Source organism: Lingula anatina, chromosome 9, assembly GCF_051362555.1.
Source record: "Lingula anatina isolate TDL-2025a chromosome 9, LinAna3.0, whole genome shotgun sequence".
In the NCBI taxonomy this organism is placed as follows: domain Eukaryota; kingdom Metazoa; phylum Brachiopoda; class Lingulata; order Lingulida; family Lingulidae; genus Lingula; species Lingula anatina.
In genome coordinates, this window is record NC_141775.1 from 3790167 (window position 1) to 3815721 (window position 25555).

At 36.5% G+C, this 25555-nt stretch overlaps 2 protein-coding genes and 2 long non-coding RNA genes across 5 annotated transcripts; all 4 read left to right on the top strand.

Annotated features, from left to right (window-relative positions):
- Positions 1-268: 268 nt before the first annotated feature.
- LOC147759794 (uncharacterized) lies at positions 269-4098 on the top strand. Its single transcript, XM_086994822.1, has 3 exons — positions 269-1275; positions 1442-1954; positions 2276-4098. The coding sequence occupies exons 1-3, from the start codon at positions 369-371 to the stop codon at positions 3700-3702; spliced, it is 2847 nt and encodes a 948-aa protein (XP_086850948.1). The 5' UTR covers positions 269-368; the 3' UTR covers positions 3703-4098.
- Positions 4099-4681: 583 nt separating this feature from the next.
- LOC106178363 (alanine--glyoxylate aminotransferase) lies at positions 4682-15699 on the top strand. 2 transcript variants are annotated; one of them, XM_086995858.1, is made up of 13 exons: positions 4682-4906; positions 5841-5919; positions 6220-6333; positions 7052-7116; positions 7825-7925; positions 8339-8409; positions 8791-8875; positions 10112-10207; positions 10590-10659; positions 11321-11416; positions 12257-12339; positions 12613-12824; positions 14111-15699. In XM_086995858.1, exons 1-12 carry the CDS (start codon positions 4724-4726, stop codon positions 12773-12775), a joined length of 1206 nt encoding a protein of 401 aa, XP_086851984.1. In that variant the 5' UTR covers positions 4682-4723; the 3' UTR covers positions 12776-12824; positions 14111-15699. The 2 variants fall into 2 exon arrangements, with proteins under 2 accessions (XP_086851984.1, XP_086851985.1); XM_086995859.1 differs by having other exon boundaries at positions 4683-4906; positions 12613-12744.
- An 894-nt stretch (positions 15700-16593) lies between these two features.
- LOC147759795 (uncharacterized) lies at positions 16594-25239 on the top strand. The gene is made up of 3 exons (XR_015331241.1): positions 16594-17185; positions 24533-24605; positions 25215-25239. It is a non-coding gene; the product is annotated as an uncharacterized LOC147759795 (long non-coding RNA).
- On the top strand, positions 20377-22356 carry LOC147759796 (uncharacterized). The gene is made up of 2 exons (XR_015330967.1): positions 20377-20548; positions 21651-22356. It is a non-coding gene; the product is annotated as an uncharacterized LOC147759796 (long non-coding RNA).
- Positions 25240-25555: the final 316 nt, after the last annotated feature.

Here is a 25555-nt window from a genome sequence, read left to right on the forward strand (position 1 = left end):
TTCTAGCTGAAATATAATTCAACACTGCTTTGTGATGACAATTTTGTAGGCCTAATCTAGATGTACCATGTTTCTGTATATAGTACTTACTGTTAGTAAGGGATACAGGTGAATTTGTGTCACGACGCGACGAAAACGTCACGTGACGTGCGACATACTTACATGACGTAATAATGATGGGTTAGATTAGGTCACAACTGATTTAGTGGTCGTCGCGGTAACAAGAAAAACACTGAAAACTACTTTCTGGCCATTAGTTTTTGTCTTCTCGGCCGAAAGGCAACGTTTTATTTTTTATTTTGGTTTTCAGTTGAGCTCAGCCATGCTCTGCACCACAAATAACCGATTCCATCACAGAAAGAGAAAACATGAGTGAGACAGCAAGAAAGGGTCCCCCGGCGGCTGCATCGTTTGGGGCGCGGTCTCCGTTCAAAAACATTGGCAAGGTAGAGGAGCATAATGACTTTTTACATTGCCCTATATGCTTGGAGGAGTTTTTCAACCCAAAAGCCTTGCCTTGCCTACACACCTTCTGTTTGCAATGCCTGGAAAAACATGTGTACGGAGCTTCTTATAAACACGAAGCCGCAGCAGAAAATATCGGCCCCAGTGCCGGGAATGTCAATCCAGTGGCCGCTACGCAGAGTTACCCCCTGGGAAATATACCTTCACTAGCCGCGCAAGCCAATTTATCCACCCAGGCACCAACGATTCCGCCGGCATTTTCGCTTCCACAGAATCTCCCGGTAACGTGGTCAACACAGACTCCACAGGCACAGGAGACGGCAACGCTGCAGGCACAGGCGCAACTTGCGGCTTCTTTGAACTTGAATGGACCAGCGTCTATGTTAAATCCACAGGCTCAAATGCTAGCGGCATCAAATATGCAGGCACCAGCTCACAACCCTTTCAACCAGCAAACTGGTGGTCAATTTCAAATTCCGACTCAGTCCAGATCGATACAACAGTTTCCGCCAACACAACCGATACCCCCACTGATGCCACAACCACGAAACCCTCAACGAAACCAGAGAAACCAACAGCAGCAGCAGCAGCAGCAACAACAACAACAACAACAACAGCACAACCAACAAAGCGCCAAATACCCCAAATTTCCGAAGTCGTTTAAATGTCCGACATGTCGCAAGGATACAAAAGTGCCTGTGAACGGACTCGACAAATTGCCAGATAACTTTTTACTCCATAAATTTGTTGATGCTCTAAGGGTAGTGGAGCAGAAAACTCAGTGGAAGTGTTGTGTCTGTAAATATTTAGGTAGGTATATGGCTGTTATATGTATCAAAACCAGTCATCACGAAACATGTTAAATGCAATGACAGCAATGACGAACATTGGTTGATATTACTATTCAAATGATCTTTTAAAAATTGTAAATTATTTGATTTTAAAAATTTGAATATATTTTTTCTTTTTTTCATAGGCGAAAGCATAGACGCAACCCATTACTGTGAAAATTGCTCTCGTCTACTGTGCGAGAACTGCGTTGCCGCGCACAAGAAAATAGGCGACGCCGGCGAGGGCGCTCACCATCTCCTGTATCTCTCAAATAAACGCCCTGGCGATAAAAACGCGGATCAAACCGCAGAAGGCGAGAATGTATGCAGCGCTCATGAGAACGAAGGCCTTCTCTACTACTGCTCTGACTGCGACGCCCTTGCTTGCATGGTCTGCGTGTTGCATTGTCACACGGGTTGCAATGTGTACCACGTAAGCGTCGCTCGCGACGAAGAAGAAAAGAAACTAGACCAACTGGCAGAAAATGCCCACATCATTCGAGTTTACACGGAGAAGGAGTTGCAGAGCACTAAGAAGAAGATTGACGAACTGCGAATGGAGGAGAGAAAGATAATGGAGCACTTGGAACACTGGCAGGGAAAGTTGGAAGAAACGACGGCGGATTTAAAGAGTGTGGAGGTTTCTCATGTGTGCCTTGGTGAGTTATTGTTGTTTTGTCATGCCTTTTTTGTTTAAAATTTATACAAATTAATTTATCTCAGGCATTTTTTTTCGTCATATGTTTTTACTGCTTCCAAAACCCAACAAGCTTGTAATATCTTTGATGAAAATTTAATGAAAGAGTTATTTATAGACGATAGACGATCATTAATTTTTATATGGATTTAAAAAGACATAGTTTAATATAAGTACAATGTGGACTTTTATATGTCTTGTGATTAAGATGAAGATATAAAATAATTGGTAGCACAAAAAGAAAACCTTAAATTATTTTTCTTCATGATTTTAATTTCTGCAGAGAACGAATTTTCGGAAATCGTGACCACGCTGGACGGAGTGGCCATAAAGGAGATTACAGACAAAATGGAGTTTTTAAGCAACTTGAGAGACGTGAAAAGAAATCTAGCCAAGTTCTCTGTCATACCATCGGTGATAATGGAAGCAATCAAAATCGAAAGTGATCTGGCTGAAAAAGAAACTGCCTCAGCAGCAAGCATGCTCGATACGATTCCTGAAGAGGATGAGGAAGCCAATATCTCCGAATTCGACAATGATTCCAAGATGGCAGGTGCTACGCCTTCAAGAGCCGCTGAGCAGAATACAAACAACAACAGTGCTGAAAACAGGCGCAGCTTAAACTCATCTGGACACTGTCCACTTCAGTATGATGTGCATGTCGCAGCAGAACCCGAGTCAAGTGATCAAGACAAGGCTGGAAGAACGACGCACGCGCAAGAACATTTTCAAGCACAGACAGAGCCATTGGTCGGTGCAGTAGGGGGAAAAGTTTGTCACCATGCTACGGAGAGCGAAAATGACATCTTCCTATCAGTATTCGAACAGGGCGCGGAAAATAAAACCAATAACATACAGAATTTTTCTTTAGCTGGTGAATTCCTTTATGAAAAAGTGATTCAAAAGACTGAGGAGAACCGCGGGGTCGGAGAACTTTCTCTGGAAACGCAAGAATTGGTAGGGGCCGAAGGTGGAATTGCGGAATCTCACGGTCAAGAAAACGAAAGAGAAAGTTGCACGACACAGAGAGTGAAAGTAAAACGTAAGCGCAGGAACAACAATGTGGATGAAAAGGAGAATGGCAATTCTGCATCAAATTTGACTCTTCAGTCGTCTGGAGAACAAAGTCACCATGGCAACATGAATAACGCGGGAGATCGCACCCACTCTGAAAGAGAGCGGAGCTTGGCATCTGGAGGAACAGACGTCAGTCGCGCCGATGCACAGTTACTGTCTACTACGGGCCAGGTGAACTCATTGCGAGAGGCATCAGGTGGAGCTTCTCTTCAAGAGGCTGCCACAAACGAAAGCGAAAGTGTACCTTCTCAAAAGAACAACGGGCAGAACGGACACAGTAGCAGCGGCAATAACAATACTTTAGCGCCTGCCTCTGGTGAATCAACATGCACGGGACGGGGTTCAAATGACAGCCATAATGTCCCAGTCGGTGAGACACGCCCACGGCGACAGCAACAGAATCAGAATAACGCGGGGGGTCCAGCGCATGCGCAGGGCCGAGCGCGCAGGGGCCGAGGCTTCAGCTACCACTGCGACATCCGCGCCGAGTCTATACGTTTGCGGGAGATGCAGCAGGCAAAAGCGGCACGGGAAGCAAAGGAAGCGAGGAGAATGCCATACCATCATGACATTGAAAACGAAAACAGAAGCGACAGCAATAACTGGCTTGTTCACTGGACAAGAAGGTTTTAGACCTTGGTCAATTTGGGATGGGAAATAAAAATGACAGAGCTATACCAGATGCCTGATCACTGCCAGGGATAATACACTACCTGGATAATAAACCTGGTTGAATCGTTATAGATAAATCAGGAAAACGAATGACTATATAAGAAAAGTTTAATTTATGCCGAACTTCACACGTTAAAATTTTGTATCTTACATTAATTTGCAAATTTTTTAACTCTTTATAGTCTGTAATGAAAACAATATTTTATCATTTTTCTTTGCTTTGATATTTTGGTACTCAATATTCTATAGGTGGACTACAATTCTGTCACACCGATCAATTTTATTGTGATACTTGCGTTTTGATAGTGTCTATATACCTTTGGATGTAGCGGGGCTGCTTTTTCTCTCTTTTTTTTCAAAAATTTAAGCTCCTTCATAACTGTTTAAAGGAGGCGTTAGTATATGTATATACATGTTTACACATGCCCAACATATGCAGTTTTTCAATATTCATTCAAATAAAAACAATCATTATCTTGGAATCGTCTTCACAATTACTGGCACATTGACTGCCGTACATCCACTTCTGATTAGTATAATACCTACCCTTTATCGCTTTAATTTAGTTTTAATGAATATTACACTTCATCTTAAGTTAATAGCAGCACTGCGTTTTTGATATGATCTGAGAATTTTGTAATTGTTTCGTAATTGTTACTCGTGCGACTGCAATACCTTCTCCCAGTTATTTTAAAAACATTTTGTTCTGTCTCTCTCTCTCTCTCTCTCTCTCTTTCGTATAAATACTGCAACATTTGCCCTCCTGTTTGCTTTTGTGGCGTGTCTGTTCATTTAACTATAAGCCCTCTAAATAATATTATATCTAAGCGTGAATATGGCCGAAAAGATCCGATTGGTCTCAAAACAAAAGGTACAAAAACTTTTATCCAATCAGATACCCGTTTACAATATCTCCACGCCCCATGACCTACCCTTGACCTAATTTTTACATTGACGACGTATAAGTAGGTCGCGCAGTGCAATGAGGATTTTCTACAGACTGTGCAAGATGTCGAGCCTTATGCCTCCGCCGCAATCGCTCTTAAAGCCCATGAACTTCCCCAGGAAGTCGCTGTACGGGCCTGGGCCGTCAAACTGTCCCCCAAGAGTGCTAGCAGCGTGTGCTTTGCCTCTTTTGGGCCACTGTCATCCCGAATTTTTTCAAGTAAGTCGGTGAATAGAAATTAGATAATGTGTAGGCTATCGGATGGCAGAATGATTGGGGTCGGAATGATTGTACTAGAAGGTCAGCCAACCGGTTCAGCGCCTGCCGCCGTTCTTGTTGTTGACACGTTGATAAATAATCGGATCATTCAGAATGCGACGGTTTGCGTGTTATGGGGGTATGTAACATATTGTACAGGTTGATCTATGCTGCGGCAAGTTAACTGTGTTAAACAATTCTGTTACATTGTTCATTGTGTTATCTGCATGGCTGGGTTGTCAACTTGCTCGGTGAATGAAATAAAAAATAAACCACACTAGCCCACAGTAATAAAATATTAATAATAATAATAATAATAACAATAACAGTAATAAAATGATCAAAACAGGTTTAAAATTTGTTATGAAGTATTTATTTGATTTTGATCATTTTTATATATTTTTCCTTTTTTTCGTTATCGTAGACTATAGTGTGGCAAATAATTAGAAGTTTTTCAGTGTATTTTTTCTATTATTATTCATTTACGGATCATGATGACAGAGAAGCATTAATCATATCAATGAGACACATCATTAATTGGCACTGTCAGTAGTGGTGCCTGTTCCAGATATTCATGATGGGACACTTTTTCACTGCCACATATATACTGTAACTAGCTGCAACTTAATTATTTTTCTTAATTTATTTATTTGGAATCAAGTGTGCCCAAAGAGTATATATAAGACTTTGTCCCGTATACCAAAGCAAAGCAAGAGGAAGTTTAAAATAAAATTGTCTTTTCTCTCATATTTTTTCCACTGCTGATCTCACCCTGTGTGAAGCACAGCACTGTTAATTTCATATGTATATTTATTGTTAAATTCACCATAGCGTTTTGTGTATTTAAAAAGACTTGGTGTACATGTGTCTGATTTTTTTATTGTTTGTTTTACAGATAATGGATGAAATAAAAGAAGGGGTGCAGTATGCATTTCAAACACAAAATGAGCTAACTTTGGCCATTTCAGGGACAGGTAAAGTAAAGCCCGTTACAAGTGTGATAGTGAAGTGTCCATAGTTTTCATTAAAGCTATGACAATTTAAAAGTCTCGAGGTCTAAAACCCTCTGCCCCCCCTCCCCCCCCCCCCAAAAAAAAAGAAAATAAATAAATAAATAAATAAATAAAAAATAATGAAGAAAAAGTTTTTTCCATAAAAATTGATCTGTAAGAAATAAAGCATTGAAATATCTAGCTGCATCGGATTTTGTTGTAGTTTGATAGACCATGAAATATCTTTGGTATCAGTCTCTTACCTAATTTTTTGATTGTCAGGTCACGCTGGAATGGAGGCGGCAGTCTGCAACATGGTCGAACCCAAAGATGTGGTGGTGGTGTTTTCGGCTGGTCTTTGGGGAGAAAGATTCGCCGACATGGCAGAGAGACACGGTAAGAAACAGATGAGCTTGAAGCAAAAGAGTCCCTGCAAGGTAAAATTCCAAAGGAAAACATTCAACATAGCCCAAAGCCTCCTGGTTTCTTGTGATATGAAGTGGGATTTTGGGCAGTTTATATATTATTAGAAAAAAGAGTTATCAGATTTAAGAAAGGCTAGCAAGTGTGGTTTGTCAGTGATTAAAACCTGTAAGGGCTTATCCATGGATATTTTTCTGTAACAGTACAAATGAACAGTACAAATTAATTTTGTGTAGAGTGTCACATTTGTATGGACTTCCAATACAGTATTCTTGGTTCTTAAAATTTAACCCCAATTGCAAAAAAATTAACACCAATATCCTCATGCAAATTCCAGCACGTTTTCTTGTCTTGCATGACACCAAGCCGACAGTCTCTTTTTTTCCATCTGTCTCTCTGATATTCAATTTGAATGGATTTGCGTCTCAACAGTGATATATACTAATATATAGGCTGCGTGTTGGTAGTGAATTATAGAATTTTAGCAACATGTGGCATCGGTGAAAGATTTGAGTAACATCTGCTAATATTGATACAAGTCATGGCCTGGTCCTTGTTAGATTCAATGTTTTATCGGTATTATCATTTTCAGCAATTTATCAGGGGAATAGCCTTAGTTCAAATTCTTACCAAATACAAAGATATAATTTTTTTTTCTTTTTTCAATTTTTTAAATCAATTTATTTTTCAGATGCTGATGTCCGGGTCGTAGAAAAGCCAATGGGGGCAGTGTTCACATTAGATGATGTTAAACAGGTACAGTTGGCTCACTAATACCCCCTTTACACTGGACGGCGTCCTTTCTGCGTCCTTTCTGCGACCATGAAATTTGGCATCGCTGTGGTCTTAATAAGGAGGCACGAGCATTGATTTGGTATCAGAATGAATGCTCAATGATCAGCCAGTTGTCGGCACGTAAAGTATTATAATTCTTTAACTCTCAAATGGGGCCGAACTGCTGGACGCAGAAGGGACGCCGTCCAGTGTAAAGGGGGCTTTACCAGAATACCAGCGTGAAGAGGTCATTTGTCATTGCCTGAACATGGAGCTTTTTCACCAGCATTGTTCAGAGAGTTATTTACCTCATGATCTTACATTTTACTTGTTCTTACTTTAATTTTTAAACAGTTATATTATTGTATATGATTCAATTTTTATGATAAAGGATCAATTGTTTTGCGTTTTTTCATTTAAATGTATTAAAATCATCTAATTTCTAATCTTTCTGTAACTTTTACCACAGCATATCTGTTTAATATCATGTTGTAAAGTCTGCTGAACATTTTATAGGTTTTAGACTCAGAATAAGTATTATTATCACTTTTATTATTATATTATAATAATAAATCTAGAGAAGAACTTATGTGAGTCACATACGTGTCCTTTATGTGACTCACATAAGTCTCATTTGAATGCTTGTCACTGTACTACTACTACTACTACTACTGTAACATCTATTTTCAGGCCTTGGACCATCACAAGCCGTCGGTGGCATTCATAGCTCACAGTGAGTCATCCTCTACTGTGATGCAGCCCTTGGAAGGGATAGGAGACCTGTGCAAGAGGTATTGGTGACAGGGATGGATCTGGAAGTGGGGAATCTTTTTTTTTTTTTTTTTTTTTTTTTTTGTTCAGTTAAACTGTTTTGTCACACCAGCTCTTGAGTTAAAGACTGAACTAAGACTGAAAGGGGACTGAATGTTTTTTTTTCTCCTTTTTTGCACGCCTCCTCGTTCAACAAATGGTACATTTGTGATTGTTATTACCCTTTTCTTCAGCTGCAGCTACATCAAATTCATGTTTTAGGAACAGATATATCTAATAAATATTATTAATATTGTTAAATAAGGAACATAGGGGTTTTAGGAGTAATTTCTTTTTTTTTTACTTATTATATAATAAGTTCAAGGTTCATACATCTTCATTCTTTGTAGAATTTATTTATAATTGTAATTATTTTTTTTGGATTTTTTTCTAGTCACAATTGTATCCTGATAGTGGACTGTGTGGCATCACTGGGCGGTGCTCCAATGTTCATGGATCAGTGGAGTGAGTGCTAAATCTAACCATTTTGGATATTTTTTTGTCTTGATTATTTATTTATTTGTTTTGTAGATAGTCATTTGTAAGAAAAAAAAAGTTCTTATGTTTGTAAGGCTAGATTTACATAAAGAGTTCTACAGGTCTGTACAACACCTTGATTTACGCAATAGTTCCCTTTTACTGACAAACCAACTGGATATCAACTCTGTTTGTAAGTGTAAGTGTACTAATTGATACGTGAATCTAGAACTACCTGTTTATTCTCTCATATTGCAAGAAGGTACAAAATGAGTTCATTGCATTTTCTTATGAACTAAGCTAATATGAAACTGACACTATTTCAATTTACCTATCAAAAGTAGGAAAATTATTTTAATTATTTTCCAGATATTGATGTCTTATATAGTGGGTCACAAAAGGTTCTCAGTTGCCCACCAGGGGCAGCACCTATCTCACTCAACCAGAGAGCCAGGTAGTGTTAGAGCGCATTCTCAACGAATTAAGCCAGGCTTTACAAAGCCGGTGACCTAAAAATGGCGGACGTACATGAAAGAAAAACCGCCTAATCTTTTAATAGTCTCTCCGCCTCTCACACGCCTCCCCACACGTCGTCCCTGCGGGGTACAGTAATTAAATCTCGGCTCCGAACATAAATATATCCGTGAATATCTCTGGTGATATTATCTCCGTAGATAGTCGATTCATTGCTGCTCTACGGGCCAAATTATTCCTTTTTCATCTCTGTTTTCAAAGATAATAGAACAGAAGAGCTTTTTTCCTTCGATCGCCTTCAGCCGCCATGCTTTCTTCACCACGAGTTTAACTGATGAGCATGCGCACTTAATATTTCTCGGGTAGCTTCCGCATGGCGAACGGAGACGCGATTTAATTACTGTACCCCGCAGGGACGACGTGTGAGGAGGCGGAGAGACTATTAAAAGATTAGGCGGTTTTTCTTTCATGTACGTCCGCCATTTTTAGGTCACCGGCTTTGTAAAGCCTGGCTTAATTCGTTGAGAATGCGCTCTTACAGTAGTTAATGCCCACCAGCGGCAGCACCTATCTCACTGAGTCAGAAAGCTTGATAGTGTAATTTATGCCCACCAGGAGAAGCACCTATCACATTCAATTAGAGAGAGTGGTAGTGTAGTTTATGTCCAAAAGGGGCAGCACTTATCTCCCTTGATTAGAAAACAGGGTAGTGTATAGTTTATGCCTAGGAAGCAGCACACTAATATAACTTGATAAGCAGAGTTGAAATAAAATCTACAACTATTCAATGAACATCTGTACTATAATCTGTACAATAATCTCATTTTAACACATGAGGAGTACCTTCTCAGTATTTTTCTTGGGTTTTTGTCAGCTCTAACTAGTATACATGTAATTTTTTTTTTACGCGTACAGGGGAGATCACAGATATTGTTCATTAAATCAGTGAAAAAAATTTGTAGACCCTCTCTCCTACTCCTCCAATGAGTTTCAAAGTTGAAACTCTGAAATACATAATTCCTGTTAGAATATATTCAAAGTTATTTGTTCACTTTGATGCCTGCAGATTTTATTTTTGCATCTTTTCTTTAAAATCAGTTGAGAGGGGAATTGGGTCAAATTAATGAAAACAGCTGAAGGCAGGTAATTATTTTTTAATGCCTTTTTTTGCAGAATTTCCACATTGCATTTTCTAACTAGGGAAATGTTTTTACAGGAATAAATTGGCAGCAAGGAAGACAAAAGTCAGGTCATTTTATCTCGACATGAACTGGTTGGGGAATTATTGGGGCTGTGATGGTCAACCTAGAAAGTAAGTGTCCAGTTTTATGGTCAACTTGGAAATAAACGTCCAGTTTTATTGTAAGCCTAAAAAGTAAGTTAGGGGTCATCTGTCTTTATCGTCATTTCACAAGCCTACAAAAAGGAGTCTTTTTCCATACCCCCCTCCCTTTCCGACAGTACAAGGTGAAAGCTAGACATGATGACCTTTGGTGTACAGAGGGCAGTAACCACCACACACCCCAGGGTAAGGTTGGTAGACTCGTGAAAATGATGATAAAAATGGAATTTCCTGTTCCCTGCATATAACAGTATCCCCCCTCCCCCCCCCCCCCCCCACCCACACACACACACACACACACACACACACACACATAGCAAAAACTGTAACAGTATTTTACCTTTTATTGTAGATATCACCACACAGGACCCATATCCTCAATGTACGCCTTGAGAGAAGGATTGTCCATGCTAGTCGAGGAGGTAAAAATATTCCAATTTTAGGAACTATAAGACAACTGGTACACTAGATTCAGTATAAAGGCTTGAAACCATGTTTATATTGGTTTTAAAAAATCGTTTTAGTGTGAAATTCAGGAAGTACAAGTGTCTATAAGGTTGGGTTCAAAAATTTTTTTTTTTTCATGATGGAAATGTTTTGGTTAAAAGTGAAAGGATGAAAATCACTGAAAACCTCTTGATTATGTCTGTAAAATCTTAACAGTCTCTTGTTGCCACAAGATAACGGTAAAAAATATCGACTGAAACTCAAAGCATGGTGGTAACAATTATTCAGTGTTATGGAACTGATTGTTTATCACATTCTAAAATTTTTTTTTTACCATCGTTAAATTCATGTTACAATAAAGGGTGTCCTGAGCCAGCTAATAATTTGTTTAAGCCAGTGATATCAGTGTCACGACTATGGGCCTCAAAACCTGTACCCCAAAGCAACTTCTGATCAGACAGCAGTATGGATTTACATTAACATAATTTAGCTCATTTAACTATTTTATGTAATTTTTAACCAGACTTTTATTTGTGGAAATTTTATTTTATCAACAGGTCATGGAGATTTTTATTTTACGATTTGTATAAGTATGACGAAGTTTAATTATCTATGATCTGTCGTTTGTTTTGGTAGGGTTTAGAGGAGTGTCAGGCAAGGCATCAGAAGTGCGCAAACATCTTGTATGAAGGCCTGGAAAAAATGGGACTGAAACCTTTTGTGAAAAACAAGGTAATATAATACATGTTTTTTACAAGAATTAACTGAGTGTATTACAAATCTGAAACAAGAATTAAGCCATAATTTTTTGTGCATTGTGGATTGGTCCATGTTGTTATTGTTGTTGTTTCTTTGTCGGATGTTTGTTTTCATGATATGAGAGAGATTTTATGTTTTGGTAAGAAGTAAATTATTTTTATAGATTTTTTTTTTTGTTTGTTTGTTTGTTTTGTTTTTTCTTTATTATGAGGCATAATGTTTTGGCTCTGGATCAAAAGGACTGGATCGCATGCCAGATTGGATCTAACTATTTAAGAATTATACCTTTTTTACCATCATTGTACAGGAGACAGTTGAACATATTTCACCATAAATTATAACCTGTTTGCGTTTCATGTTTCAACTTTGCAATCTGTTACATGGCTACACCCAAGTCAGGTCTCCATATTACCAAGTGGTGAATAATTTATTGTTAAAGAAAATGTTATACCAGCATGATTTATAATGCATATGTTTATTGAACACTGACTTTGTGCTTCGGTAACATTTACAGACTGTTTTCTACAGAAACTGTTTTATATTTATAACAGAGTTTTCTAGCATATAGGGTTATAAACATTACAAATTAGTACACAAATAAGTGATGCGATATGGTGATAACTAATAACATTACAGTCTGCTCCCCCCCCCCCCCCCCAAAAAAAAAAAAGAATGGGCCTAAGAATCCATTGAACTAAAGTGCCAAAAAAGTGACCAGTTACTATAACAGAGGTTTTCAGGCCAGAGTTTTTTTTTACTGACATACCGTGCTCTGTTTGTTTACCCTAGCTAGTTGTTTGATATTGTTTCCAGGCCCACAGGCTCCCCACCCTAACTGCTGTGGAAGTACCAGATGGAATTGACTGGAAGAAAGTCTCGCAATACGCCATGGACAAGTATGGAAACATTTTCAAAATTAACTTTTTTCTTTTTTTTTTTAATTTTTTTGTCAATTTTCGTTCAAAACAATTGCTTATCATGAGAAACATAAGGAAATGCAAAATGCACTCTATATGCCAAAAGGTTGTTATGCCTCAAACACAACTGTTACTGTATTTTATATAGGGTTTGACCCGAATGCTGGTATCCATAAGTTTCCATGAGCAAGATAGAAACAGTCAGGATTTGGAACTAATACATCAATATAACCGTACAGATGTATTTTTCAGGTATAAGATAGAGTTGGCTGGTGGTCTAGGGGCCTCGGCAGGAAAAGTGTGGCGACTTGGCTTTATGGGATACAATGCGCAGCCAGAGAATGTGCGAACTACTCTCCGTGTCCTGCAGGAGGGGATCGAATGGTACAGGAATAGTCCCCAGTCTAAGTTGTAGACAGATGGGCCCTCTCATTGGACAAATTAGTATCCAATCGGTGGGCTTGGTACGGATTGTGTGTGGAATATGGCATGGAATCAATCTGATTGAATGCTTCTCTTCTCTGTTGTGCATTTTTTAATTATAAGCCAATTAGTGTTTACTATATGATATTTTCCAAACACCCTTGATAATTGAAACATGCAGTACTTAATAAGCAGTTATCGTGAACATGTGACTAGTTTGAGGCTGTTTGTCATTTATCCATCCCTATCATTCATTTTCCTGACAATTTTCAGAATTGCTCTTGCCCATTTGGTTTTTGCATCAACAAACATGATATATTCGAAACCCTTCTCTTTTCACTTCAGCCAAATTAACATGGAAACATGAATTGCTTTTGAGATTTTTAACTTTGAATGACAAGGATTTTTTTCCATGGTGATTTTATATTTATGCTTGAATAGGCATATAACAATCTCTTGATGTGTTGATATTAACTTTTTGAAAGTACTAAAGAGAAAATTAAACATTACACTTGAACTCTTTCCTTATGCTTCAAGTACGTAAACCAGGGTAGTTATGGCATGAAAAGCAACTCTTACAAATCATTATCATAGTGTTCAGATCATAGCTAAATGCTGCAGCTGTGGCAGTGATGAGAAGCTTCAATCATTCAGATTGATTTGGACTGCTTTTTAGCCCAAATGGCAGGGTTGCCCCCCCCCCCCCCCCCTCCTCTTTTTTTTTTTTTTTTTTTTTTTGCTAGAGCTTTACCCCTATACCTAATATTGGAATATATCATTAAGAATATTTATTTGATTTTGTGAAGTATAAACAAAGTTTGAATACAAATCTGAGATGTGTTTTTTATTTAATTATTATTTTTTTCACATATTTGGAGTAATCTTGGAAATTTGTTTGAAAAATGCTAATCAAATTTGCTAGTAGTTGATGGGAGATGGAGAAAAAATTGAAGTCATTGGAAAAAAATTGGTAAGAAGGTGGAATTAGGAATGGATACAGAAACATTTGAATGTTATGCAAATTTAAAATGTTGATTCTTTTAATAGCTGGTCATGATTGACACCCTCTTACTCTGTTATTTTCATTCATTAATTTTAATACAGTGCATAACTTAACTACATTTCTATACAGTGTATGGAGACAAGTTATAACAGAGCTAAATGATAAAGTTACACCATTTTTCACTAGGAAATGAAAATAAGAAAAGGTTCTTGAAGAACAGAACCTACAATTTGGAATTTGGTTATATTTGTTTTAGCCAAATTCTTCTGTAAGGTAAGTGTTGATGAAATGCATATTTTATACATATTTTTTAAATCTTAACAGGAGCAAAGCTGGTGGAGATGCCAAGTAAAAAACAGTTGTGGATAATGTTAACAACTGTTACATTAATGGAAGATGTTGGCAACAATAATGGATTAAGTAAACAACAGTAAAGAGAGAAACAATAAGAATGGAAGATGATAGCAACAATAATGGATTAAGTAAGCAACAAAAATGGATGTGAACAACAATGGAATAAGTAAACAACAATAGAAAATGTAAACAACAACAGTAGAAGATGTACACAACAATAATGGATGAAGTAAACGACAACAATGGAAGTTGTAAACAACAACCATGCAAACATGATTATTAAATGAGGAAAACAACAAAGGATTGAATGAGCAGCAAATGAATAAGCAGATAAAGTGATGGTCACAATGATAAAGATTATAACTAGGAATGAACATAAAATCTGAAACAACCAGATAAGAATTATAAAATACTGTTTCAAAATTATGGCTGTGATTTCGTTCATCTCTCTAAATGTTGTCAACATGATGAAATAAAAAAAGAATCCAGAATATAAAGTATTTTGAAAGTATTTTAAAACTTGTTAAGAATTTAAATGCCTTGAAGTGTTTTCATATTTATTTTTCCAATCCTTCAATGTGTAAAATTGGGACGCTGGTATTGAGAATGTTAACCCTGATTACAATGACAGCAGAGTTCTTGTTTATCTCTTACTATGATTCACATAAGATGTACTTATATTTTATTATTTGTTATTTGTTATTTCTTTTCTCATACAAGCGCTATTGTTATATCATACAGTAGGGAGAAAAGGAGGAGATCATACTTGTGTGTGTATATATACTAGTATATTTACAATTTCTTAGTATATAAGATTTTAAATTTCCACTACAGCATTAAATTTAACAGTTAAAATGTAACATATTTGATGAAAATGTCAAGGAATCCTCACACCATTAAGATTGCACTAAATATTTTTTTAAATCAAGTGTTTAATCCTTGTTGATGATATATTTAAATAGATACTATTCTACAAATGTGCACTTTCAGGAGGAGATTTTTAAAAAATTAACTAAAGAGCAGTAGTTTAAAGGTTTGGATTTTAAAAAACTTAAATATTTGTGCATGAAATTTAGTGGGATCTTTACTTTGTATTCGTCCTCGTACCTCTCAGTTTTGATGGGGACCAAGTGTTCTAGTACTAAAACAGAAGGTCTAGATACAATGGGTTGCTTATCACATTTTCAATTGACTGATCGATTTGGAGGTTATGCCAAGGAAGTTATGTTTTCACCCCTGTTTGTTTGTTTGTTTGTTTGCCCTTCTGTCTGTCATCAACAGAACTATAAAAGTTATGGACCGATTTTGATGAAATTTTCAGGAACTGTCAGAAATGGGCCAAGGAACAGATGATTAGTTTTTGGTGGTGATCCGGATCAATAATCAATCAGTAATCGGTGGAGACTGCTGCCTTGGCGGAGGTCTGCGCTCTCGTATTTATTTTTGAATATATGAAATTATGGATAATACATTTATTATTATGTTAATTATATGTTGATATGATTATGAATAAGAAGACTGCATACTTAATATCTGATAATAAAGTCACAATCTTGTAACTTCTTTGTTTGATTATTATTATCATTACTATTATAATGGATGTGCATTTACCATGATACTCACGGAAATTTAGATGGATTGCATCTTCTAAACTAGCCAATAGTGATGGTACCTCAGTATGTGGGGCTTTCTCTATAAGAAGCCCTTGTATTTGCTTAAATTAGATAGAAAGACTTCAACCAATTTGTTACTGCTAGAACATACAGAAGGTCAAGATAATGTACCCTCTACCAGGGCCGCAGTTAAATTATGTATACTTTCTCCAGCGCGTCAGGAGAGAATTGTGTTATGAACTGGTCAGAGACATCTGTTATATCTTGTGAAAAGTCAACCTGTGACCCTGGTAGAGGCTAGGCACACCGCTACATGTAGTGTGCTTACCGATTTTAAGCATAATTTGCCAACTGAGCAAATTTTTAGCCCTTAATCCCGTTGGGCTCTTTTGTCGAAGTTTGACATTACACAACCAAATAGTTTTAGAAAAGAATTTTAAAAAAAAAACCAATGCTTTAAATGTGAGCAAGACGTGATATGATGGGCATTGAATACTGCGAGCTCCAAGAGGATAGAAATGGGTTAAATTTTCTTGCGGTTAACATATTGATTTAGTTCTTTTTAACTGGGACGCGCGCGTGCACAGAACTTTGCTGTCACAAACATACATTTAAATACTTGATTAGGGCAAGGTTATCAAAATAAAAAGGTGGATAAAACCCAACCTCTAGAATAACAAATCGGAAAACGTGGCACTGACGTTTTGTCCAAAATGAGATTTTCATGTGAATTGTGAATGATAGAAAATTACCCGGGCTGTTTGCCAAGCACTGGCTTCAAAATAGTGAACCTCTTTCAATATCTTGTACTATGAATATTTTTGTTGGAGAATACTTAAATGACGTTTGTCATTCATCCATTGAAAGTTCAACTGAAATATTGAAGCCTGTTAAAATGCACTTCATTGTGCCCTATGCGACATTCAAGTCCTTATTTCTTTTACGGTATTTCGTTATGCTAAATTAGTAAAACAAAACATTCATAGAGAAAATATCTAAAGGCCTTTGCAACGTTGAAATGAAGAAGATATTTGGCAAGATTTCAACAGAATTTCACCTCTTTGCAACCCCAGATGAAACAGATGGAAATTTGTACCTGTAATAAAGTACAATCTCTGCCAATGGATTACGTAATGTTTTCGGATGATTGATCTTAAGGAACATGCAAAATGTAACGTTAATTCGCAAACCTGCATATTCTTCTTATCGTAATTCGAGTAGTTTTTCCCCTCAATTGAATCAACCAGTTCAAGTTCAGTTCAAGGAGATAGACTTATATATAAGGTTTGATAACCAAGCACCAACTTGAGACAGGTGCTATAGAGTACTGAGAAGAGAGACCAGCTTAAACAACACAAACTGAAGAAATGGGAAGTCAACAGAATCACCAGGAAGACAGTGGTACTTATCCTGCTTTGTTTCGTTGTGACGGGTGAGTGTTGTCAGTTGTCACTTGTGAACATTGCTGTTCGTTATTCAGGAAGAAAGTCTGTCACACACTCAGTTATTATTAGACTGGGTTCCCATACTTAGATCGATCCATCTGGATCGACCTAACTCCCGGGGGGTTCACGCTAAATTGCTAACAGCTCAAGAGGGAGCCGAGCGCGCACGAAAGTTAATTACCCCCTAACAGCTTTTAGTAGGCGGGACAGACATCGATCCTTCCCAGGAAGATGGATCGATCCAAATATCTGTGGGAATGCTTCCTAATAGTTTCTACAAAACAACTTGTGGCCATTAAACGGGCTATTTTCCCCCACACCAACCATTTTCACCCTTTTTATAGGTTACTGGATTATATTATATAATATTGCAATAGGACTTATAAAAAGAAATAAAGCTAAGAAATTATTTTAAGGGATGTTTTAAAATTGACAATGGAACAAATGGTAAATTATATGACGTGTGTTTGTTACACTCTTGATAAATTGAAGGAACGGGCAAGATGGTAACAGACCAAGTTTTTAAAACATTTTTAAAACTTCACCGTTGTGAGAGTCAAAAAGTGATGAACATTTAAAGAAATTAAATGCTACATGCAGGAAAAGGATTTCGAAAATGTTAAGCAGCCTCTGCTTTAATTTTCGAGAGGAAAATATATCAGTATGTTTACGTGACTCCTGAAATCAATTTTATTAATTGATCCCATTATGAAATTCTTGAAAATATGCTGTAGCAATTCCTCTTGTTTGCTTTATATTGAACAGAGCCCTAATGATAACCCTAGCAGTATTAAGGTAAAAGGAGAATCTCGCATTAATAATTAATCAAATACAAAGCAAGCTTTCTTGGTAGTAATTAAATGTGACAGTACGTTTTCTCCAGTCTCAGTCTGAAGGTCTCATTTTAATGAAAGCGTACGTTGTAGAGAGACCAAAATTTAACATATCAATATAACAATATGTGTTTGGTGCATTTTTAACGGAGTATCTCAAAACTGCCAGAGATTAGCTTGTTTTAATCAGTAAGGCTTGCAATATTATGTTATCAGCTTTGAACGAATCTGGACCAGGCCTCCATATTATATTACTAAGTGGTGAATCATTTGATAACAGAAATGATATACCAGTATTGTTAATTATGCATTATAATCACTGTAAGTGACTGTGTGCAGTAAATCATTTGTCAAAAAATCACTTTAATTTTTTAATCCATATCAGCGATGTATTTTAATTAATACTATGTTTACTAACAATTGTAAACTAAATATACCTGACTTGCCAACTCGACATGTCAGCAGCTTTTTAAAAATATGTCTGAAGAACAGTAGTTTAAAAATTGATTTTTTTAGAGCTGTGCATGCCTAAATTTTAGTCAGTTCTTTACTTTGTGTTCGCCGTCAAACTTCTCAATTTCGAGGGGGACCAAGTGTAAAAATGTTCTAGCACACTACGTCTAGGACAGAAGGTTTAGAAACTAGGAGTTGCTTATCACATTTTTATTTGATTGATAAATTGATTAGTTAATTTTGATTTTCATTCATTATATATATATATGTGTGTGTGTGTGTGTGTTCTTAAATAAATAAAATGATGGATAAAAAGACTCTCAGGGGCTTATCTAAACTTTTCTAGTGAAAAATCTATCTAGTGCCATTGCCGATACTATAAGCATATAATTTTACCTACTGCACGCTTTTTTAGTCTTAGGCCCTTTTGGCTGTTAAGTCAAATGTTTGACATCACAGAATCAAATAGTTTTAAAAAAAGAATTTAAAAAGAAACCGATGCTTTGAAAGTGAACAAAACGTGATATGATAGGCATTGAACATAGTGAGAGTCAAGACGAAATAAATGGGTTGCATTTTTCTTGTGTTTTTGATATTGATTTAGTTCTTTAAAACTGGGACGCGTGACCGTAGGTTTAGTGTCACTAACATATATTTAAATACTTAATAAGGGCAAGGTTACAAAAATAAATAAGCCTGTATAATAAGAAAAAATATAAAAAATGAGGATTTGCAGATTTGCACGTGAACTGTGAATGATAGAAAGTTACCCAGGCTGGTTGCCAAGCACTGTCTTCAAATTCAAAACCTCTTTTAATTTGTTGTATTATGCCACTATGAGAATACTAAAATGATGATATTCATTTTAAACATTAAAAGACCAACCAAAGTATTGAAAATTGTTCAATACTACATTGTTAATTGTGTCTTATGACATTTAAGTTCCTATTTCCTTTATTTTGATATGCTAAAGTATGGAAACAAAATGTAAATATGTCTGATGACCTTAGCAACGTTGAAATCAGTATATTTTTTTATTAGCTTTCAACAAACAAAAAATCACCTCTTTGCAACCATACGTGAAACGAGCGCAAAATTGTTTGTAAAATGCACTTGCAATACTATTACAATCTGTGCCAACAGAGTACCTAATGCTTCGAGTGATAGATCTTACTGAATATTAAGATCTAGGGTTAATTTGTAGAGCTGCATTTTTAATTACTTGCAATATCCAATAGCAATACGAATAGTTTTTTTCCAATTTAAGCAATAAGAGGGATATTTTAATGAAAACGGCTTGATTGTAAAAATTAACTAAATCAGTTATTACCCCGTGTTTGCTTGTTCACTTATTTCCTATGTTGACAGATTGGGTGATAATGGCGATTAAATGGATAACATCACATCATATGAGATTTAATATTCCACAATAAATACATCGTAAACAACATTTGAAATGTAATAAATTCCACTTTACTACTAAAACGCCTGCTATCTTCGTAATTATTCTCAAATAAATGCTTGCCACCGGGCCACTTGGCTTCCCTCCGTAATATTTTTAAGAGGTTATACAAAGAGCACACTTAAAAAACAATCGGATAACTATGAATACCGGAACGGATTCAGAATTATGGTTACCATTGGAAAATCCGTTTTTATGTCTTTCGTAAGAGCACGGCACTAGTAAGTAAAACGTTCAACATTTGATATAAATGTTAGAGGTTATATATTTTAATAAAAACCATTTTGTCTGACAATTGACTTCATGGTATTCTTTGAGAGTCGAACAGACGCCGGTAGAGGTAGCGCTTCTAGACGTGGTCCAGCCCGTATATGTCGTCCTAAGAGCACGTTTAGGTCAAGGACGAGCACGCATCAAAGTCAGTTCAAGGAGATAGAGTTTTATATAAGGGTTGTTAGCCGAGTTCCCTCTTCAAACAGGATCTGAAGATTGCTGAGCAAAACGATATCTTTAAACAACACTACCTGAAGCGAATAAAGGCAAAGGAATCACAATGAAGAGATTGGTATTTATCCTGCTGCTTGTTTGCATCATTTCGACTGGTGAGTGTTGTCAGTTGTTACTTGTGAAAATTTCTGGTCGTTAGTCTGGAAAAGAGTCTGTCGTACTCTTAGTTTTTGTAATAGGTTTTTCAAAACAACATATGGCAAGAAAAGGATATTTTTCCCAGAAGCCACTTGAGTACAATAAACAAGACAACTCGTTTTAAAAAAATATTTGTTAGATCTATTGTATTGATTTCTGTATTTTTTTTTTCATTTTGGGTGCATTTTTAGACCTGGTTATGGAAAGCTCCCGTGGGAGTACATCATACAGGGTTACTTATATACCAATAACTTGGTGTGGGTGTGGAGTTTCTTCAGCCACCCCCCCCCCCCCTCCAAAAAAATGTATTTAACTCCATATAAATACTTTTTTGCATTCTATATATATATATCTTGTACATATTGGAAAGAGTACACAAACCGTATAATAAAAATAAAAATAATAATAATAATAATAATAATAATAATAATAATAATAATTATTATTATTATTATTATTATTATTATTATTATTATTACAGCTCTAGGGCTCACTCATGAGCTTAAAGTAAAAAATATTTTTTGCTAAAATTTTCACTTCAAAGACGTCAACTTCATTGCATTTTGGTCAGGTTATCTTGCGTTTTGTTTTTCTTTTATTCTTGTTAATAACTTCTTTGCGTATTTGAAAAGATATTAAGATCGTTTCCACCATTACCACCAGACCTTATTCTAGTTTACCTTAATCTCCCTGGGAAGTACTGTATGGTAAAAAATACCCGTTAATTTCAAAGGTCAGCATAAAATAATGGCAGAAATTGTGGTATTTTGCTTTCTCCATAATTGCCAAACTGGACTAGTGTTTGTTTATTTATTTATATATATATATTTATTTGGGTTGGGGGTGGGTTGTTTTTTCATTCTACAAATGTTGGTTATATGGTCTCAAAATTGATGGGCATTTTTATCTTCTTTTCATTTCGGTACATTCACTTATGATGTTGAGATAAAATTTGATTTATTTTTCATTTCAGCTCTTTAACCAAGTGATGCCCTATACTGATCTCTCACGTTATCTTGATGTGTAATACGGTGGTACTAATTCCTTTTCTTTTTTCAGTCCTTAGAATCAGTGATGCGGTGGCCATTCCACTGTCAAAAAGAGCAAGGAACGAGAAGCAGCTGAAGTTAGACGAACGCAGTTCGCCAAGCACCGAAACTGCACCAAGCACCGAGACTGCACCCAGCACCGAGACTGCAGATGACTCTGATGACTCTGAGGACTCCGAGGAATCTGAAAGCCGTTAAAGAAATATGGAGCAACACACATGTATCAGCATCTTTCCTTTTGTCGAGTCGACCAAGTGCTCCCATCCGCAAGGCAACTTTTTATCTTTGTTATCATAGTATGTTCTTCATGGCTGAAGACTCTACATGAGATTTATAGTTAAACTTGAATTCTACAGCCATTGCTGCAGTCGAGAGAGGGGTTGTCTCCCAAAGAATTAGAAATATTTTCTGGAACTTAATTAAGTGTACGCCTTTTCCTTCACTGCATCACATTTCACAAGATTGTTAGTTTTGCTTGAGCTACCGTCTAGATCGGCATCACAGGCGACACAAATTACTGGATTCCAACGTTTGCAATGGGAGTGACTGAAAGTAAAATACGTGATCTTGATTATGTTTTAGCAAACAATTGGGAACTATTTTTTTTATTTTTCTTTAATTTCAAACTATATCTAATGTGAGTTGTCCTATAGTATGATTTTGTTTCAATAATCGCTTCGCTTATTCCTTGAATAAAATGAAAGCTATTAAGACAATATGTGTTTCTGTTCTATGAAATAAGAAACGAAAACAACTTACACTAGTACTTTTAATGAATAAAATAGAATAAATATATAGAAAATAATAAAAAAATCTTCAGTGAATTAGACCACAAATAAAACAGGTTGTACTCCGTTTGGTAAAAGCACCATTCTATAAGAAGACATGGATATAATATAATATAATATAATTATAATACACGGAGAAAAGCACATTGGAAAATCAGTTTATGTCAATATGGGTTTATACTGTTTATTCATCTATGAATTAATAAAAGAATATTACGTATAACAGCCCTCAAAAATAACATGCCGTTTAACAAGAGACTACTAGGCTACATATATCCGCGTTTTGCATCAACTACGTTTTTCTTTCGTGTTATGTAGAACAAGTGCTTTATTTCTTTTAACAAAGGAACATTTGATAAATGATTCAATGACACAATACTTTGTTATTTTTTAACTAACCCTGGTGCGGGAAGTAATATTTAAACATAATATACCTGTAAAGTAAGCATGATTACAGAAAATAATGCAATAGGTTGAAGTACGGTACATAATTGAGTAAATGTAACAAGATATTTGAAATCACATAAAAAAAACCCAAAAGCAATTCCATCCCTGGAGCAAATTGTACAAAGGTGTTGTGGAGGGCAGTGGCAGATTAAGTTGGGCCAGGGGGGTCCTAAACCCCCCTTCGATTTCTGAAAATAAAACACCAATGGTCCCCTTTTGAAAGTAGAATTTTGACTAGCTGAATTATAGTTCCAAACCGAACCAAATGGCACCGTTCGCCCTCTATAATACCAAAACGTTTCGAAACCCCATGCCAACTGGGGGGGGGGGGGGGGGGGGGGGGGTTAGAATACCAGACGACCTCCGAGGAATCCACTGTAAACACCAAAACATCGTTGTATGTTTCTCTAATGAATCGGGGACCTTGACCGTTTCTGGGTTGAACACTGAAACTTCGTGGCTTTCTTTATTGAGGTCAGATTTCACCTGTACCGCTTAACTAGTCAAAACAGAGTTTACAGACATCTAGAAGAGGCCAACGACGAAGCATGTGCAGCGTCGAAAGTGACTAAGGTCATTAACAGCGTCAGTAGTTGGAGTTGATACCACATTGGTGCCAAAGCACCAATGGTAGTCATCGACGAAAACCTGAACCAATTCAAACCAAGGAATAATCTGGGAACCACTTGACTATCATTTGATAGGGGGCACCTTAGGAACAATTTTAAGTTGCACGGTGAGATAGCCGGTTCACACAGAGCACTTTTAATAGCAGATTACTTACAAAACCAAGTGAATGAGCAGCTACCTTGGTCATCAAAATCGCAATATTTGAACCACATAGACAGTATGTGGGTAGATCATTATTCGCTGAATCAATGGCCTACATGTCCTACAACAATTTGAACCAAATAGGACAGATTTTGACCGATGCCTGGAATGTTATTCCAGATTGAACTCTAAAAACCTATCCCAAGGAATGCCTTGCCACTTGAGAGCGCTGGTAGCAGCCAGAAGAGGTCAGGCGTAACAGCGATCGTTACTGTGACTAGACACTGACATGAGGGTCCTCTGTGGAGAGTGTAACTCTTTTACAGACAATAATTTGGAAAATATGGAGATCCAAAATATCTCTTTTAATGGTTGTCGTATGACATAGAATAGGCAATGTGTTTTTGTTTGCTTCTCTGGCGAATTCCTTTAATGGACCGATGTCACAATGACATCAAAGAGATTATTAAAAGTTATTAAAACACGATTGTAATCCTTATTTTCATTTATCAGTCAGCAAAATAGGAAAAAACTGATGAAAAATGATTTGGAAAAAAAATATTCCATATTAAATGTCAAGTCTGTATGACAAGACCGGTGTAACTGGAAGAATATGGTTCAGAGTTTGCTTTTGACATTTACGTAAAAGTCTCCAAAGGTTATTTTCTCCACTTTTTGATCGATTTTCTGACCCATTTGTGAGGAATTCAACTGGCAACCGCAAAATGAACTCAATGATGAAATCTCGTTATACATCAACCACAACTGTATTTCATATCAGGTTTGACCTAAATGTTGATATCTAACCTGCATATTCCATAAACATGATAGAAACAGACAAGTTTCACAACTAAAATACCAGTATAACTGCACACTCCCATTTCAGATAGGAATTGTCGGTTTTTCGAGGCCTCAGCAGAAAAAGAGTGTTTGACTAATTGGTTTGCAAACGAAAATAGGTAGGTTTTCGACCCATTTTCATCAAGAAAAATTCTTGTATTAATAGCGTAACGACGTTAGAGTAATCGAAGTTTTGGGAAAATAATAAAAAAATATCCAAGTACCTTCAAATGCAACAAAAGTTTATTGATAGGTCTTACGTACGTGACTGACAACATGAAGTACCGGTAGCTTACATTATCTTGTGATTTAGATTGATTCAATTAAAATCAGGACGTGCGCACATCACCTATTCAATATTACTGACACACAACTAAATAATTGATAAGGGCATACCAGCATGAAAGGATGATACACCCAACCTGACGAATAAAAGAAATAAATCAGGTCATCACGTGAACTCTGAAAGGCACAGATATGTAGACTATACTAATAATAATTAATATCTTTAGAAAATTAGGTTATCACGTGAACTCTGAATGGCAGAAAAATTGACAATTTCTTAATAACAATTAAAATCTATAGAAAATTACTAATAAAAGGTTTAACTTTTAAGTTTTAAAGCACTGCAATTTGTTTAATGAGCCCTATACAGTTTTTGGATCTAATATAAACGTCGTAACACGCTAGGGTAATAATTTCAAAAAACAAATCGTTCTGTCTTTCAGATTGCCTATGTGGTCGAATTAACCCACCCTGAGCTTCAGAGCTAACTTGACACTAACCTTTTCACTGTAGCCTATCTCCATCGTGTCAAGTTACCTCTGACGAAAATAGTTTGACCTATTTTATATAAGCCAATCGAATCCATGTTTCAAAATTTTTCACCAAAGTTTGGTGAAAACGCTGATTGGTTGATCGTCAATCGGCAATCCTCGGCTGATTCCGCAAGCTCCATACTAACAACATAGTTATTGTCGAGTGCGGAGACATCCGAGTAGTTCCGAGTGGTTCCGAGTGCATAACCGTACACAAAGAAAGCATGGAGTATATCGGAATTGAAACCAGA

Excerpts from the sequence above, each read along its gene's own strand:
- LOC147759794 (XM_086994822.1), top strand. The coding sequence starts at position 369 with ATGAGTGAGACAGCAAGAAAGGGTCCCCCGGCGGCTGCATCGTTTGGG. Across the intron at positions 1,276-1,441 it reads TTGTGTCTGTAAATATTTAG|GCGAAAGCATAGACGCAACC; the intron begins GTAGGTATATGG and ends TTTTTTTCATAG. Across the intron at positions 1,955-2,275 it reads GGTTTCTCATGTGTGCCTTG|AGAACGAATTTTCGGAAATC; the intron begins GTGAGTTATTGT and ends TAATTTCTGCAG.
- LOC106178363 (XM_086995858.1), top strand. The coding sequence starts at position 4,724 with ATGAGGATTTTCTACAGACTGTGCAAGATGTCGAGCCTTATGCCTCCG. Across the intron at positions 7,926-8,338 it reads ATAGGAGACCTGTGCAAGAG|TCACAATTGTATCCTGATAG; the intron begins GTATTGGTGACA and ends ATTTTTTTCTAG. Across the intron at positions 10,208-10,589 it reads TGTGATGGTCAACCTAGAAA|ATATCACCACACAGGACCCA; the intron begins GTAAGTGTCCAG and ends CTTTTATTGTAG.